The sequence below is a fragment of the Podarcis cretensis genome, assembly GCF_951804945.1.
Source record: "Podarcis cretensis genome assembly, chromosome: 13".
NCBI lineage: Eukaryota > Metazoa > Chordata > Lepidosauria > Squamata > Lacertidae > Podarcis > Podarcis cretensis.
Window position 1 is genome coordinate 19,522,262 of NC_137182.1, and position 17,411 is coordinate 19,539,672.

General features: G+C 47.1%; 1 protein-coding gene across 9 annotated transcripts in view; it reads left to right on the plus strand.

The window, feature by feature from the left end:
• The first annotated feature begins 479 nt into the window (after positions 1–479).
• Positions 480–17,411, plus strand: part of TSKS (testis specific serine kinase substrate) — a 28,590-nt gene continuing 11,658 nt past the window's right edge. For 2 of the 9 annotated variants that reach the window (XM_079949616.1, XM_079949609.1), the window contains exons 1-4: positions 480–832; positions 2,559–2,796; positions 7,509–7,607; positions 10,967–11,050. In XM_079949616.1, coding sequence (XP_079805742.1) covers positions 636–832; positions 2,559–2,796; positions 7,509–7,607; positions 10,967–11,050 — 618 coding nt within the window. In that variant the 5' untranslated portion in view covers positions 480–635. The remainder of the gene's footprint in view (positions 833–2,558; positions 2,797–7,508; positions 7,608–10,966; positions 11,051–17,411) is intronic. The other 7 variants (XM_079949610.1, XM_079949612.1, XM_079949611.1 and 4 more) reach the window with 7 other exon arrangements.

Below are 17,411 nucleotides of genomic sequence, written 5' to 3' on the forward strand. Positions count from 1 at the left end.
TCTTGAGAATTCAGGAGGGAAAAAGAGGGAGATCAAACCAGAGCAGAGAAACAGTTATTGGGAACTGTAGCTTGTTAAAAGTTTTGAGAGTTGTTAGGAGAGCCCCCGGCAAAGATTGATTATTAAAGCAATTGGGGAATTTTAGTTTTGTGAGGGGAACAGTGGGTCTCCTAACAACTCTCAGCACCCTTAACAAACTACAGCTCCCAGAATTCTTTGGGGGAAGCCATGCATATTTAAAGTGGTATGATACTGCTTTAAATGTATAGTGCAGATAGGGCCTTAATGTCCTCCAGATGTTTTGGACTACCACTCCCATCGCCCCTCATGATTGGTTGTGCGGGCTGGGGCTGATGGGAGCTGAAGTCCGAAAAACTAATCGAGAGCACCAGGTTCTTCTTTCCCATGGCGACAGCACTGACATCACAGAACGTTGGCGGCACAGGGCAAAGATAGGAAGGTGGGGTCATGTGATCATGGACAACCACGGCAACTGTTGTGAGGTCATGGGGAGCAGCTGGGAGGCCCCCGCCCTCCCTGGAGTGCCGGTTGGCTTGGAGGCGGTAGATGTTCCCTGTCGTGGCACAGGAAAGGAAATCCGCGCTTGAACCAGATAATCCATACCCAACCCAGGAATGGCCAACATTGTGGTGAAGACCATCTGGCAGTCCAAGGAAATCAACGAAGCTGGAGACACATCGACGGGGACGGAGAGTCGGGCTCAGGGCAGCAAGGAGCAGCTGGGGAAGTCGAGCAGCCTGAAGGGCTTCCCCAAAAAGAAGAAAGCCGTCTCTTTCCATGGGTGGGAGCCCTGGGAAGGGAAGGGGTGGAGGTGGAGTTCAATGTACTACTCGGGACATGCTGGAATCTGTTGGGAGGGACTGGAGATCAGTGTTGGAGCGCATCTCTAAGTAGGTTGTTAGTGGGGAAAACCCTTCTCCACTGGCGACTCTACACAAGATGTGGCCAAACTACAACTCCCAGCTGCCCAAGCAAGCGTGGCCGGTGGCCAGGGGTGATGGGAGTTGTAATTCAGCATTATTTAGAGGGCCAGAGCTTCCCCCACCCCTGGTGTAGACAGTCCTGGGCTAGATGGGGAAGCAGCCTTAAGGTTCCGTCCAGACATCCATTTTATTGTGCAGACTCATGACACTTCATGCTCCTGATAGTGTATCAGTTCGGTTCCCCTTTCAACACGCTTTGCGCCTGCAGACGTTTCGGGGTGGCCATGCTGCTTCGTTCCCAATCAGTTCATGTGCTGCAACGTCCTGCTGAAAACCTGTAATTTTTCATACCGCAGAGTATCAGCACGGTGGGGTTGTCGTGCTATAGCACAAGCGTTCCCTTCCGGACGCCAGTAATGCAATAAAACTTCAGAAGCTTCGCAGAACTAATAAAAGCGGAAGGGTGTGTGAATAGCCTGGTACAAATCCTCCACTAATGTGCTTATTATTGCATCGATGACATGTTGCAGAATGACCACCCGAACCCACCTAGAGTCTAGAGAGGCCCTAAAGGCATTTTCCCACATTCCTGTGCAAGGGGTTTTGCCTACAGCTCTAGAAAGCTGGGTGGATGAGTGTGCCACACCAGAATTAGTGTGGTCTGACTCCTGATCTTTCAACAAAGATAAGATGCTAGAAATCTTCCCTTCTCTGAAAACTCAGGGACCCAGACATCCCTGCTCCAGTACCCTGTGCCCCCCTGAGCCCTTCCCATGGAATCGGAGATTTCCCAGTCCCAGAAAACCTTGCTCTAGCCACCTCAGTTCTCGCTGAGCCACCTCAAGCCTGTTCCTCTGTCCTCTTTGCTCTTAGCCAGCCCATGCCTCAAGCAAGTATGGTTCTTAGAAAGGAACATCTTTAGCTGAACTGCACTGAACTGCCAGGCAAAGATGTGCTCAAGAGAGTTGTTGTCACAGAGAACTCAGGAACCCTGGTTTTGTGTCTGCCCACCCCCTTTAACCTACCTGATGCCTTCCTCTCAAGACCTAGGATTTCTGCCTGCTTTCCTTAGGTATTTGGCTCAGAGAAGGGGTTAGAACTTGGAAACTGTAGTCTTGGGAAACCAAATTGTGACTGGCCAAGAGCCAAGAGCATCCTTCTCTTAGAAAGTGACCCCCTTCTCTCTGACCCGCCTTACAACTGATGCCACAATAAATCTGTTAACCTCTGAGGTTCTGCGAGTCCCTTTTTGCTGCACCAGATGAACACAGGTGCTTCTCTGAGAGCCAGTGTGGTGTAGTGGTTAAGAGCGGTAGACTCATAATCTGGTGAACCGGATTCGCGTCTCCGCTCCTCCACATGCAGCTGCTGGGTGACCTTGGGCCAGTCACACTTCTCTGAAGTCTCTCAGCCTCACTCACCTCACAGAGTGTTTGTTGTGAGGGAGGAAGGGAAAGGAGAATGTTAGCCGCTTTGAGACTCTTTCGGGTAGTGATAAAGCGGGATATCAAATCCAAACTCTTCTTCTTCACTGAAATCTGAAAGTGATCGCCATGGGGTGTCATCTTGGCTAATGTATGTGTTTGCCTTTTTCTCCCCACACACACACCTCAGGGTTGAGCCCACCGTGACCAATGAAAACCCCAACCTCAACTTGAAGCGTTCCTCCGCCTGTACCAACGTTTCACTCCTGAACCTAACGGACGGGGAGCGCGATGACTCCACCACCACTGAGAATGAATCCACAGATGACGGGGGTCCTCCGGGAGGAGCAGGTGGCGAAAGAAGGGATCCTTTGCTCTCCATCAAGTCAGCGTGGTCCGAGGATGAAGACGACACCTCCAGCCAACAGGTAAGGAGAGCGGTTCTAAAGACGCATTGTTCCGTTGTGAGGGCAGCCAAGTAAACCACACTCTTCCCAAACAGAGACTCTCGCCCTTTCCAGGCCTGGTCATACATTTCAGATCCATAGCCCAGCCTGGGTAAGTTGCTCTCAAACCATACAAATCACAGAGCAAGTGGTTCCCAAACCATTTTGGGGAAGTCGCCCTTTGGTTCCCTGAACTCATACCCAGTGCCCCATAAAGGTAAAGGTAAAGGGACCCCTGACCATTAGGTCCAGTCGTGACTGACTCTGGGGTTGCGGCGCTCATATCGCTTTACTGGCCGAGGGAGCTGGTGTACAGCTTCCGGGACATGTGGCCAGCATGACTAAGTTGCTTCTGGCGATCCAGAGCAGGGAAACACCGTTTACCTTCCCACCTATTTATCTACATGCACTTTGAGGTGCTTTCGAACTGCTAGGTTGACTGGAGCAGGGGACGAGCAACGGGAGCTCACCCCGTTGCGGGGATTCAAACCGCCAATCTTCTGATCGTCAAGTCCTAGGCTCTGTGGTTTAACCCACAGTGCCACCCGCGTCCCTTAGTGCCCCATACATCACCCCATAAAAAGCATAACGGTTTGCACAATCTGCTAAGGAATAAAATTCAAAACACTTAATTGCACACTTATTCAAAACCCAGTGAAAACCGTTTAGTTTAATTCATTCAGTGAAATTGATCGACAGCTTTTCAAAGTCTGATAGTCGTTTGCATCTCTCTGCCACCCTCTTGCCTTTCCCTGGTAATCTCACTGCCCCATAGCAGGTGGGGCGGCCCACTCTGGGAACTACTAGAGCACTGCAAATGCACGGGGGTTGGTACTGCCTGAAAATTTGGGCCAAATTTTCAAGTTGCAACAACCAAGCATAGGGTGGGCTGTTTATGCATCACCCTAAAAGGGAAGGTGTGTAGGGGGCCCACCCCACAGACAGGCATAAAAAATTGTACGAGGTCATCTACATGCATTAGATGTGAGTTTACAAATAAGTGGCATAATTTAGATGCAATGCATCTCACCGTAGTGGGAAAAGCTGTGGGGGAGATTGTGTTGCTGCTCGATCTTGCTAGACAAGCACAGGCTGTTGACGGGCAACTTTGAGGTCCCTCTTGCTCTCCCTTTACAGAATCATAGAATTGTAGAGTTGGAAGGGACCCTGAGGATCATCTAGTCCAACCCCCTGCGATGCAGGAATATGCGGCTGTCCCATAAGAAGATCCAACCTGCAACCTTGACATTATCAGCACCATGTTCTTTGTTGTTAAACCAGACTTGGACCACACAGCCCTTCAAACAGGGGACACCATCCTCTGTAAAGTAGGGCACAGGGCCACCCTTGCCAGGCAAGGCCAGGTTTTTAAACCTGAGCAGAAGCTACTCTGAATAAACATCAGGCGGACGCAGAACCCTTCGCTGACGTCACTTCAGGGTGGTGTTGTTTCTGTAATGCACCTTGGTCAGAGGCTGCAGCCGGGTGCATAATGTGGAGCTTCCCCTCCTGTGGGTGTGGACTGTTGTGGGTCACATAACTCAGAAGCTGTAGATCAGGCAAAGGCAAACTCTGGCCCTCCAGATGTTTGGAACTATAGTTCCCATCATCCCTGACCACTGGTCCTGTTAGCTAGGGATGATGGGAGTTGTAGTCCCAAACATCTGGAGGGCCAGAGTTTGCCTACGCCTGCTGTAGATTTCAGCTCCAGGCGTCAACATAGGCATCTTCTTCCAGCTATTTGGGAAATACTCCAGTGCCTTTATGTCAGGGCTGGCGTTTGGTTAGTAGTGAGCTTAAGCAACTCGGAACTTTGGTTTAGAATAATAATAGTCTATTGGTGACCCTGAACCTCCAGGATAAGATGGGATTCTTGTCTCTGGGCCAGATCAGAGGTGTCGGAGCAGCCACACATATTTCTGCATGCATCTGAAGCATTCACACATAAGGTGCAGAAGGGTAGCTGGTTTACCCCTTACATAAAAATGAGTGTGGGGGGCTGAGGAAGCTGAGTCCTTCTACCACTACCTCATTGCATTGCGCCAATTGTTTTTGTGTGGTTTTTTTTTTTTACTTATATAAAAAATCAGTTTTCTTCTCTGCCTAGCTAATTTCAAGTAAGAGAGCTGGACTTGGAGCAAAGTGCTTTTCAGGCAAGGCAGTGTGGAAAGGCAGGGCTGGACAGATCTGTCCATTTTTCCACCTTAATTTGAGTTCTCTACATTTCCACATCGGTGGGACGCAGGTGGCGCTGTGGGTTAAAGCCTCAGCGCCTAGGGCTTGCCGATCGAAAGGTCGGCGGTTCGAATCCCTGCGGCGGGGTGCGCTCCCGCTGCTCGGTCCCAGCGCCTGCCAACCTAGCAGTTCGAAAGCACCTCCAGGTGCAAGTAGATAAATAGGGACCGCTTACCAGCGGGAAGGTAAACGGCGTTTCCGTGTGCGGCTCTGGCTCTGGCCAGAGCAGCGATGTCACGCTGGCCACGTGACCCGGAAGTGTCTCCGGACAGCGCTGGCCCCTGGCCTCTTAAGTGAGATGGGCGCACAACCCCAGAGTCTGTCAAGACTGGCCCGTACGGGCAGGGGTACCTTTACCTTTACCTTTACATTTCCACATCAGTTTGCAATAATAATAAAAGTCCTCGTGAAAATTCTTGAGCATTTTTAGTGCAAATTTCTCCTAATCTTACATGTTGTTTTTTTGCAAAGCAATTTCCCCCAATACGGTGCATTTTTGTATGCTATTTTTCACCAGTATAGGCGTTGTGAACCACCTTGAGATCTATGGAGGAAGGGCGGTATACAAATTTAATAAATAATAATAATTTTAATGTTCACTTTGCCCTAATACGTGTATGCATTTTTTGTCCATGTAACTTGGCTTGGGGAGACCTGCATTGCAAAATTCAGAAAACTGCTAATTTCAAAGGACGGCTGTTTCAGTTTGCATATTGTTTCGGAAAGTTCGAATTTGGGAAGTTCGCCTTTAACTGCGAACTAAATTGAATTTATCCTACATCCTTCGGTAGGCGAAGGCAGGAGATGAGACGGGTAGCCTCTCTCTACCCATGCAGTCCTCTGGTATTAAAAAAATAGACTCACACACATGTCCCATATGCATAGAATAACCACTTTTGGAAAGCTTGAGACACATTGGTTGAATTCAGGCAAAATGTAAAAACCACGCCTGGCTTAATGGTGCATGAATATCCATAGAACTAAGGAAGGGCTTGGACTGGCATGTCTCCCTCACTTCCTAGTAAAGGTAAAGGTAAAGGTAAAGGGACCCCATTAGGTCCAGTCGTGACCGACTCTGGGGTTGCGGCGCTCATCTCGCTTTACTGGCCGAGGGAGCCGGCATAAAGCTTCTGGGTCATGTGGCCAGCATGACTAAGCCTCTTCTGGCGAACCAGAGCATCAAATGGAAACACCGTTTACCTTCCGGCTGGAGCGGTACCTATTTATCTACTTGCACTTTGACGTGCTTTCGAACTGCTAGGTTGGCAGGAGCAGGGACCAAGCAACGGGAGCTCACCCCATCGCGGGGGTTCGAACCGCCAACCTTCTGATCGGCAAGCCCTAGGCTCTGTGGGTAAACCCACAGCGTATCTAGTATCAACTGATAAAATGTAGTTTAATCATAACTTCACTGGTTACTAATTCATATATGTGCAATGGTGTTATTTGGGATGTCATATATTCCTTGTAAATCTAATCAGGACACGTATTTGAAAAAAGGTTGTTGTCGCTCTTCTCTTGTGCCTTCACTAACAGGTAAAAATGTAGCAGGTGTAGTTTTTTTGTAATTTTTTAAAAAAATATTTGTTCCAAAAAAAACAAACAACCCACCCCACACTGCATCTTCCAAATTTCTGTATGTCCCGTTGTTCGTGGCATGGGGTTAGGAAAAAGTTGACTAGTCTGGAAATGTGTGCTTCTTGTGTCCGACGGCTTTGGGACTGGGTTGAACATGGACAAGTGGAAGGTCAGAGGTGTGGCTATCGCTGGCCTACCACTCCCATCCTCCCTGACCTCAGGCCATGCTGGCTGGGGCTAATGGGAGTTGGAGTCCAGCTCGCGCTCTATGTTAAGGGTGTGGTCAATCCAAACTTGCAAATTCAGGCTGTGCCGTATTCTCTTAGATGTAGGGCTGTGCTTGTGTGCGTGATTCTGAATTACCTTACTCTGAGCAAGAGCCCTGCCACCCTCCCCCCAATTCTGCAACGGTTACCCTTAAGCATGTTTTTAAAAGCCCTGCCTTTAATATATAATTAAATGTCCGAGTGTTATTTAGCAAATTCTGTGAGGATAGTATTCCCTCTGGCAACTGATCTCCCTCCCTTGGATTCCTTCTTTGGCAAGGGCCGTTTCCTGGGGTCTCTTGCTTCTGTCACCTGGGGTTGCAAACCTTTTGAACTGCCCCAGTCTCCTCGTTCCACTGGCTTCACCCTGAATAACCGCCCCTCGCTTTCTCCCATTTAATTGTGACATCAGGAAATTCATCACTGTGCATGAATTGTGCCCTTGCCACCTTGGGAGCATTCAGCCTCCCTGTGGTTGGTGGTGGCATCTGCCTTCAGGCGCCCACCGGCTTCGTAAAGTCCTCAAGTTGAAATAAATGCCCAGGAAGTGTGGAGAGGTCAGGAGTTAAGCTGGACTATTCACCTGACCCACCCCCTTCTTACGCTCTCCCCCAGCAGGTAGTGAGCAATAGCGGCCTATTGCGAGCCAAGGACTCCATCACCAGCCTCAAGGAGAGGACGTCCAAGGTCAACCGCCATGTTCAGAACCTGCAGGTCTGGAGATTGTCCCCCTCCCAACGCCAGTTCCGCCACAGGCCACACCAGCTAACACCACCCCAAGCTTGCCCTGTTCATCTCACGCAGCCATGGACCGCTAGATCACTGGTTCTTTAACTTGGTTCTTTTAAAGGCTCCTTGTTCTATTTTGCTAATTTTTGAGGAGGTTTGTTTATGAAGAAATGCCTTCTCTTTTATGCAAGCTCCTCTGGTGACCGCTTTCATTGCATCCCACAGGAGCGGGGTTGTTATATTGTCTACATCATTCTCCTTGAAGTAGTTTTGGAGAGTTTTTGTGACACTCTCTCTGATTTGTTTGTTTGTAGTAAGGATGGGACTGAAGGACCATGATGGGGTGTCAAGTTTCTGTGCTGACCGCATTTTGTTAGCTTCTGTCCTGTGGGAGGGGGCCCAAAAGGCTTCTGAATTCACTATCCACTGCTGTGCCTGACACATGTGGTCACAGTTCGGGGAGCCAAGCATTTTTATCCCCCCCATAATTTTTTGGGGGGTCCCCTCTCGGTGTTCTCTACTGTCAGGGAGCAGAGGGGGCCAGGTGTAGAGCTGAGTGCAGCTTCAGTGGCTGGCTGGCTCCTCCTTCTACTGTGGAAAGCAGTTTATAATTATAATTTAATGTATTTTTAATCTTTGTTGGAAGCCGCCCAGAGTGGCTGAGGAAACCCAGCCAGATGGGCAGGGTACAAATAATAAATTATCATCATCATCATCATCATCACTGCGTTCGGCTCTGTCCCCTGGCTCCTCCCAAAATGTCATATCATGCATGACATAACACGCACAACCCAGCCCCCTCAATATTGGGCGCAAGTTGTCACCTCTGTTACTCTATGCCCACCCAAGGAGAACAGCCCGCCACTGGTGTTTCCAGTGAACTTTACACTGCAGTTGCTTGTACTGCTGAAGAGTCAAGCTGTTTTTCATTTTTATGTTTAAAGTGACTTGCCCCTTCGGCCTTAATGTACTTTGGCTCTTCAGCCTTTCCCTTTACTGTTTTTGTTGGCTAAAGATACACCAGGACTACAGTTTAAGAACCAGTGAGCTAGGCATATATATATCTACCTCAGTACCTTCATCCTTTTCACATCAGAGGCATTTCTAAGCCGTTGACTTGGTAATGATGCCCCACCCCCTTGTGATAGCAGCCTGATTTGCACGTTATACTAGTCCATGGTTTGTAAAGCGGTTTATCAACCATGGCTTAGTGTTGTGTGTGAACCCACCCCAGTTTATTAACCATGGTTAAAGGTATCTTGTTAACCAGGACTTGTTTACAAACTTTAATTCATATTAACCATAGTTTAGCATTGTGCATAAACTCAGATATTCTCCTTAGCTATGGTTAAGGGGTTGTCAGTGCCCCAAAATTACAGAGCTGCGTGTGAAGACTTGGCTTTTGTCTCCATTAATAGGGAAAAGATGTAATAAACCAAGGTTTAACTGAATGGCTGTCAGTCACTTCAGATTTAACTATGGTTTTTGAACTATGGTTAACATTAACAGCAGCTTAACTTTATGTGTGAACCAGGCATGTATGTGTGTTGAAGGGGGGTTGTGATGCCCAGCATTCTTCAAGTATCATAGGCCTTAAGATGCCTTCTAAAAATCAAAATTGCTTCCCTGACATCCAAACTTGGGGGTTCTGTATGCTTAAGAATTCTGTCACAGGAATAAGTGGTGAAAAAAAAATTGGGAAAAGGTGTGGATTCTAATTTGGGGGTTTTGATAAGAACATGATTGAATTTCAACTGTTTTATGAATTTATGTGTCTTGTGTTTGCCTGTTTCATATGGGGGTGGGGGACACATGGTAGTTCTGTATTGTTTAGCCTGAAAGAATACACAAAAAAATAGCAAGCTCTTCTGTCACCAGTAGAGCTTCTATATAAAGGGAAGATGGAACAGGGGTTTATCAAAATGTCTTCCCTTGCAGCCCACTTGAGAGAGCTAAAAAATAACTGAGGCACAAAACTGAAGTGCAGGGGCAGAACCAGTCACAAAATGGTAGCAGTTAAGGATGACATATGGAATAAGCAGCTGGCAACCACTGACATCATTTTCTATTGATACCTATCATATTTTTTGCTCTATAAGACTCACTTTTTTCCCTCCTAAAAAGTAAGGGGAAATGTGTGTGCGTCTTATGGGGCGAATGCAGGCTGTGCAGCTATCCCAGAAGTCAGAACAGCAAGAGGGATTGCTGCTTTCGCTGCGCAGCGATCCCTCTTGTTGTTCTGGCTGAGATTCAGGATATTTTTTTTCTTGTTTTCTTCCTTCAAAAACTAGGTGTGTCTTATGGTCTGGTGCGTCTTATAGAGCAAAAAAATATGTAATTCTTCGGAAATGTCCCCCCCCCTCCCGCCCCCAAGCAATTTCCTTGTGGCAAGGAGCTCCACAGTTCAGCTTTCCTCAAACAAAGTACAGGCCTTGGCTCTAGAAGTAACATGTCTTAGCCTCCCCATTTTAGGCAGAATTTGTTGACCCAGAGGCTCTATGTAGGGCAGGCAATTCATTTTATATTTTCCCTCCCCACCACCATGCCTCACCCAAGTAATTTTACTCATCTATTGTTATTTCTGCTCCCCCTTCCCTTTCACATTTGATTTGCACCTTTGCAAACCAAAGGTTCATTCCTCCTCCCTGCCCCTTTTAAGTTTCACTTCTTTCTCCTTTTATTCTACTCTTTTATTTCCCCAGCTGTTGCTATTACCGAAAAATATAAAACTTCTCTCTGCCTTTCTGATTTCCTTTAACATTTCCTCTGGTCCTTTCCCCTCAGAAGAGCAAGACCCTCCCATTTTCATCTCTCCTCCGCCCCACAGTGGCAGATGTGGGGCTTTTAAATTTCAGCAACGCCAACATTTGGTACTCTCCCCACACCTCTTGCTTGTGCCCTGAAATCCACCTCTGTCGTAACTTCTCAGTCCCCCGAACCTCTTCAATTGGCATGCAAGGAGTTTATTTTAGCAAGCAGCAAATCTAGCGTTGGTCCAAGCAACATGGCCAGCGGGCAGGGTGGGCGAGCAAGGAGGCGATTGGGTGTGTGGTGGCACTGAGGCCTGCCACCGCTTGAGAAACACTGTGCTGGAGTGATTTAGGGAAGTTTTTAATATTTAAGGCTGTATTGTTTTTAACACTCGATTGGAAGCCGCCCAGAGTGGCTGGGGAAACCCAGCCAGATGGGTGGGGTATAAATAAATTATTATTATTATTTGGCCACAAAGCTGCTGGAAAGGGAGAGAGGTGGGGGCTGCTTCTTTGCAGGGACGAGGCCGCCTCTTGCACGTCGAGAACACCCTCTCCGCCTTCTCAGCCGTTCCCCTTCTGCTCTGTGTGCAGAGTGAGTGCACAGTGCTGTGCGAAAACCTGGAGCGGCGCAGGCAGGAGGCTGAGGACCTGGAAGAGTACTGCACCCACCTCAAGGTGAGGGATGTGTTAGCCGGCTCATGACATAGAATCATCGTAGACTTGTAGAGTTGGAAGTGACATAGAAAAAATAGGGGTGGTTGGCTTTTGCTGCCCAACTCCCCAAAGGACTGAGGCCCCTAAGTCCATGATCGGTCAGAGGTGAATGGATGGAGGCAGGATCTGGTCAGCGCCGGGGCTAGCCGCTCGGGCACCCGGAGTGGCGCACAAGCCATGCACCCAGGGGCAGGGCGATTTGCCCAGGGGGCTGTTCGGCACGACGGCGATCTGCCGGGGGGGGGGCGGATTTTGTCACACACCCCTCAGGGATGACACCCGGGACAGACCACCCCCACCTATGCCCCTGGATCCAGTGAAGGCAAGGCAGATCTTTATTTTTCTGTTGCAACAACGTTCCCTCCCCTCCTGGCAAGGAGGCGAGAGAGACCCCGAACCAAGAAGAAACATCTCTTTTGAAGGGTTTGCATTTTTGGGCAGAGAAGGACAGTCCCCTCTACCAACAGTCAGAAATTACATCACACATAAGGTGGGGTTGCTGTGGCTCAGGCAGCCCAAGGTGTGAGATCCATAAGGGTTTAGCAGGTTTTACATAGTTCCAGACACTGTTTACACAAAACATTAGCATTTAGTAAGGATGCCCGTCAGACGTCCCTCAATGCAGAGCATCTGGGCAAACAATGACAATTAATATACAAAGGGGGTTCATAGATATAGGAGAGGAATTCCTCCAGGATTGCTGTCTGCCTACCTGTTCTCAGGCAAGGGGGAATTAAGGAGGCAGAGGAAATATTGAGAGTCTTTAGGAGAGCTAAGATGGCTTTTGGGTTGCTCTCCTGCACTATTTTAGACATGTAGTTTATATACTTATGTATGTGCGTTTACTTTGTGCAATTATCAACATTTATTCTATATTTAAGACCTTAGAATTCCTGTAACAGAAGGGACCCCGTGTTCGGGGTTGTTGGGTGGGAATCAGCTGTGCCAGGCAAACCCAAGCAACCATTTCTGCTCAAAAGCAGAGAGATCTTTACTAAGAAAGGCTGAACAAAGAACGTGAAAAGAGACACCAAAGGTCTGCCTAGTCCAGCATTTTGCTTCTCAAAGTGGCAAACCAGATGCCCCTTTGGGAAGTCCACAAACTGGTATGGAAGGCAACAGTCCTTTCCTACTGTTGCCCCCACAACAGCCAGAATTTTGGGAATACATTGCCTCTGAACAACGCCACTGACTTACCAATTTGTTGTGAATTTGTCTACTTCCCTTTTAAAGCTATTGAAGCTAGTGCCTGTTGCCACACCTTGTGGCAGTGAGTTCCATATAATAATTCATTGGAGGTCCCCAAATTGTAGAGGTCTGCATCTTTTTTTTCTACACCACACCTAATTTTTACAAACCCCTATCATGTCTGTACTTACGATCTAACGACGTTCATGTTATGTACTGAAGTTCTCACCCTGGGCCAGCAGGGGGATACTGTAGATAGTTTTCACTCAGGTCCACATATGCAAATAAGGAATTGAAAGTGACGTTCAGTGATTGGATAGTTACAGAATGTTGTTACTGTTGCGTTGTAGTGGAGCTCTATATAAGCAGGCTGGCTGAACCCTTCAGTTCAGTTCTGTTCTGGGTCAGTGAATAAACAAGAGCTGTTTGAAGAATCGCTGTGTTGTCTTGATATGTTCACCCACAACTTAACAGTTCACCAATCTTATATGTGCCCCCAAAACGTTAGCTTTGTCTTGCATAGAAATGTGCTTTGACGTTTCGAATCTTTTTAGGCTACAATTCCTTGAACGTTTATCAATGGCAACCATTGGGCTAGAGTTCTATGAGGATTACAGAAGGAGGGAGGAGGTCAGACTGTGCCCTGGCCAAAGGCCTGGTGGAACAGCTCTGCCTTGCAGGCCCTGCGGAAAGATGTCAAGTCCCGCAGGGCCCTAGTCTCTTGTGACAGAGCGTTCCACCAGATTGGGGCCACGGCCGAAAAAGCCCTGGCTCTGGTTGAGGCCAGCCTAACCTCTCTGTGGCCCGGGATCTCCAAGATGTTTTTATTTGAAGACCGTAAGGTCCTCCATGGGACATACCAGGAGAGGCGGTCCCGTAGGTACGAGGGTCTTAGGCCGTGTAGGGCTTTAAAGGTTAAAACCAGCACCTTAAACCTGATCCTGTACTCCACCAGGAGCCAGTGCAACTGGTATAGCACCGGGTGAATGTGATCCCGCGGCAAAGACCCCCTAAGGAGTCTCGCCGCGGCATTCTGCACCCGCTGGAGTTTCTGGGTCAGTCTCTAGGGCAGCCCCACATAGAGCGAGTTACAATAATCAATAATGAGTAAAGTGCCCAAGAGCCATTCTGAGCTCCCCTTTCATCCTCTCATTAAAACCCACCTTGCAAGATCATAGTTTACTTAACAAGGAAATAAAGTTAGGCATTAGTAAACGGCGGCTAGAGCGCTTCTATTTTGCCTTCCATTAGAATTTTCAAATGAAGCTGGAAAATGATGCTTTTTCATAGGCAGCCCAAGGGGCAGCTGTCCCCGCCCCATCAAGTAAAACAACAGAAATACTGAACTAATTGACCAATCCCATTGGTTTTTCCCCTCTCCCCAAAGTCCTGCACCCCCGAACAAAAATACTGGCTATGCCCATGTGCTCTTTGCTTTTGTCATGTATTTAGCAAGATGGTCTGAAAGAATGTAAATATGGAAGTAGCGTTCCTGTTTTATTCCAGTTGGTGGGGACTTGTAAGTTGAGGATGGGGTGTGTGTGCGCGTATGGACTTAATTCTTTTGGCTCTGCCAAATCGGCAAGGATTACACAACTAGCTAGATTTCAGAATGACATCCGTCTGAATGAATTGGCGGGAGAGCCTCAAGGCAGTTTGTGTTTGTTTCCATGGCAACGGGAGTACTGCCAGAGGCCCAGGACAAATGGAAAAATCCCCTTCTTTTAATGCAGATTTTGAGGGGAATCAACATGCTGCTAACAAAACAAAACAAACTAACATGGCATTATTTGTATACTTTATGAGGCGTAGATATGGAGTAGATATTAATGGGTACCATTCATTCAAACTATTAAAAAAAATAATTAGTGGGATAATTATGGTTAGTAATCACATTTTTATTATATCGTAATGTATTCTGCTTTGTTATCATAATGCCATTTCACTGCACTTTATTGTGCTCTGTGCTACTTCTTATATTTTAATTGGTATTATTCTAGAAGTAATCTAAATAAGAACATACGGAGATGGAGTGATATTGAGTGAATTATTGGGTGTGGCCAGGTTTTTTAACAGTCTGTGTGTGGATGTTCAATGTGGGTGTGATAAAAATCAGCGCCAAGGCAGTTCCTGCCCTCAGGCTCACAATCTAAATTTTAAAGAGACAGGACACTTGAGGAAAAGCGAAGAGGAGGGAGGAGGGAAAAGCAAACTCCGGCACAGGTTCTTACAAGTCACAACTCTTATAGGCTAGTCCATGAGGGCAAATGGGGCAGTGCCCATTGCCTCATATGTACCCTTTTGCAGGTGCCACATAATATCCACACTGCATCTATAAAATTTGGTCATTCAGCGTAGCTGGCAGGACCTACACTTCGGAACTGCCTGCGTATTGCTATCAGACAGGCACCTTCACTGTATTGTTTTTGGTGTTTGCTGAATACATTCTTGTTTAGACAAGCCTATTCAGATGTTTCAAAAAGTTTGTATGAGTATTCATTTGTTTTGGTCTACTTTATTGTGGCTTTAACTTTCTGTATGTTTTAAATTATGGTTGTAATTTATTTATTTTTAGTGCCACGTTCGTTGTTTCCTATTTTTTTGTATACTGCTTTGAGCCCCCTCCCCTACAATCAAGCGGTATATAAATTTTATGAAATCAATAACATAAACAAACCTCAGGTAGCCATCAGGCCAGCGTTTAAAATTCACCAGGTGCCAGGCAATTTTGCACCTGGCTATTAGCCACATGGGGACACGGGTGGCGCTGTGGTCTAAACCACTGAGCCTAGGGCTTGCCGATTGGAAGGTCCCTGCGATGGGGTGAGCTCCCGTTGCTCGGTCCCAGCTTCTGTCAACCTAGCAGTTCAAAAGCATGTCAAAGTGCAAGTAGATAAATAGGTACCACTCTGGCGGAAAGGTAAACGGTGTTTCCGTGTGCTGCTCTGGTTTGTCAGAAGCGGCTCAGTCGTGCTGGCCACATGACCCAGAAAAACTGTCTGCGGACAAATGTTGGCTCCCTTGGCCAGTAAAGCAAGATGAGCGCCACAACCCCAGAGTCGTTTGCGACTGGACTTAACTGTCAGGAGTCCTTTACCTTTTTTTTATTAGCCACTTGCGACCAAGTGAAGATGCCCAGGCACCAGGATGGTGCCTGAAATCTCCACCATCTGGATTTGCCTGCCTGGGCATCCTTGGATATTGATGGTTTTCATACACACATCCTGTAAAATTCTATCTGTGATATTTTAGCTGCACAGTCAGATGAATTTCAGGAACCGAAAAGTTGAATTGTGAGAAATATGACTTTTCAGCCATCTGGCCCCAAAATGGCAACTAGACATTCCGTTTTGGTGACTCTAACCCTGGATTAAGGAGCCATCTGGCCCCTAGCTTATACAGTGGTACTTTGGTTCTCAAACGCCTTGGTGCTCAAACAACTTGGAACCCAAATACTGCAAAGCCGGAAGTAAGTGTTCCAGTTTGAGAACTATTTTCAGAAGCCAAACGTGCTCCATTTTGAGTGTTATGCTTCTGTTTTGAGTGCCACACTTCCGTTTTGAGTGTTACACTGAGGTTTGTCTGTTTTTGCTATTTATTTTGCGTTTTTGTTTTTGCGGCTCTTTTTTTTGTTTTTGTGACTGTGTGGAACCCAGTTCAGCTACTGGTCTCGTCGTTAGATAGTAAAATCCATGTTAAATTGCTCTTTTAGGGGTTGTTTTTAAAAGTCTGGAACCGATTAATCCATTTTGCATTACAGTGGTACCTCGGGTTAAGTACTTAATCCGTTCCGGAGGTCTGTCCTTAACCTGAAACTGTTCTTAACCTGAAGCACCACTTTAGCTAATGGGGCCTCCTGCTGCCGCTGTGCCACTGGAGCATGATTTCTGTTCTCATCCTGAAGCAAAGTTCTTAACCTGAAGCACTATTTCTGGGTTAGCGGAGTGTGTAACCTGAAGCGTATGTAACCCAAGGTACCACTGTACTTTCTATGGGAAAGCACGCTTTGGTTTTGGAACGCTTTGGTTTTGGAACAGACTTCCGGAATGGATTAAATTTGAGAACCAAGGTACCACTGTATACCTGAGTTTCTAACACTGCTTCAGGCAGCCCATGCCCTGCCTGCCTGCTTACTTAAAACCAGTTTAAGAAATGGCACTTCCTTTCAGCTTCTTCCTCCTTAGTCTGAGTGTTGCCCTTGCAAAACTCAGCAGGGAAGAAGAGGATTTGCTATGCCTGCCTCCACTTACTCTCAGTCGACACCAGCTGCCAGAGTTTCGAAGTCAGAGATATAGTTCCTTCTATGCAGAAGAGCAGCAACTTGTTGATGATGTCAGTGGCATTCTGGCTTTCCAGCTCTTGATGAAGACCAGTTCCTCTCCAGCAACAAAGGAGGTGACATTGTCCAGGCCAGGAGAACAGCGTAGCCTCCTGCCACACAAATCTTCCCTCAGATAGCTGGCTTGAAGGCAGTTGATTTGATTGTCTGTGTCATCCAGACCAGTCGTTCTGGATAAATGGTACACAGATTGATTGACTGAATTATTGTTCTCTTTGTATAATGTGCTAGGTTTTTTTAATGCAGACTTAGCTAGATAAAATGCATAGATTTCGTAATTATTAGTATATACGATTTACAAATTAGTTGATTCCATTTTCTTGATATACACAGTATTGATGTACAGTAAGCCCACAATTTATACACATTTAGCTTGCACGCATTCAGCTTGGCAAATAAAAAAATAAAAAATAATAAAAAGGGGGCGGAAAGTGGTGGGTGCCTGGGAAAAGATACTTCCGCAGTCCCATCCACCATTGAACCCAATGTGTTTTGACTATACAGTGGTACCTCGGGTTACAGACGCTTCAGGCTACAGACGCTTCAGGTAAATTCGTTATGGAGGTCCATTGTGAACCTGAAACCGTTCTTAACCTGAGGTACCACTTTAGCTAATGGGGCTCCCCGCTGCTGCTGCGCTGCCCGCCCACGATTTCTGTTCTCATCCTGGGGCAAAGTTCTTAACCCGAGGTACTACTTCCAGGTTAGCGGAGTCTGTAACCCAAAATGTTTGTAACCCGAGGTGTTTGTAACCCGAGGTACTACTGTAAATATGTCAGAAATTAGATCAGGGGG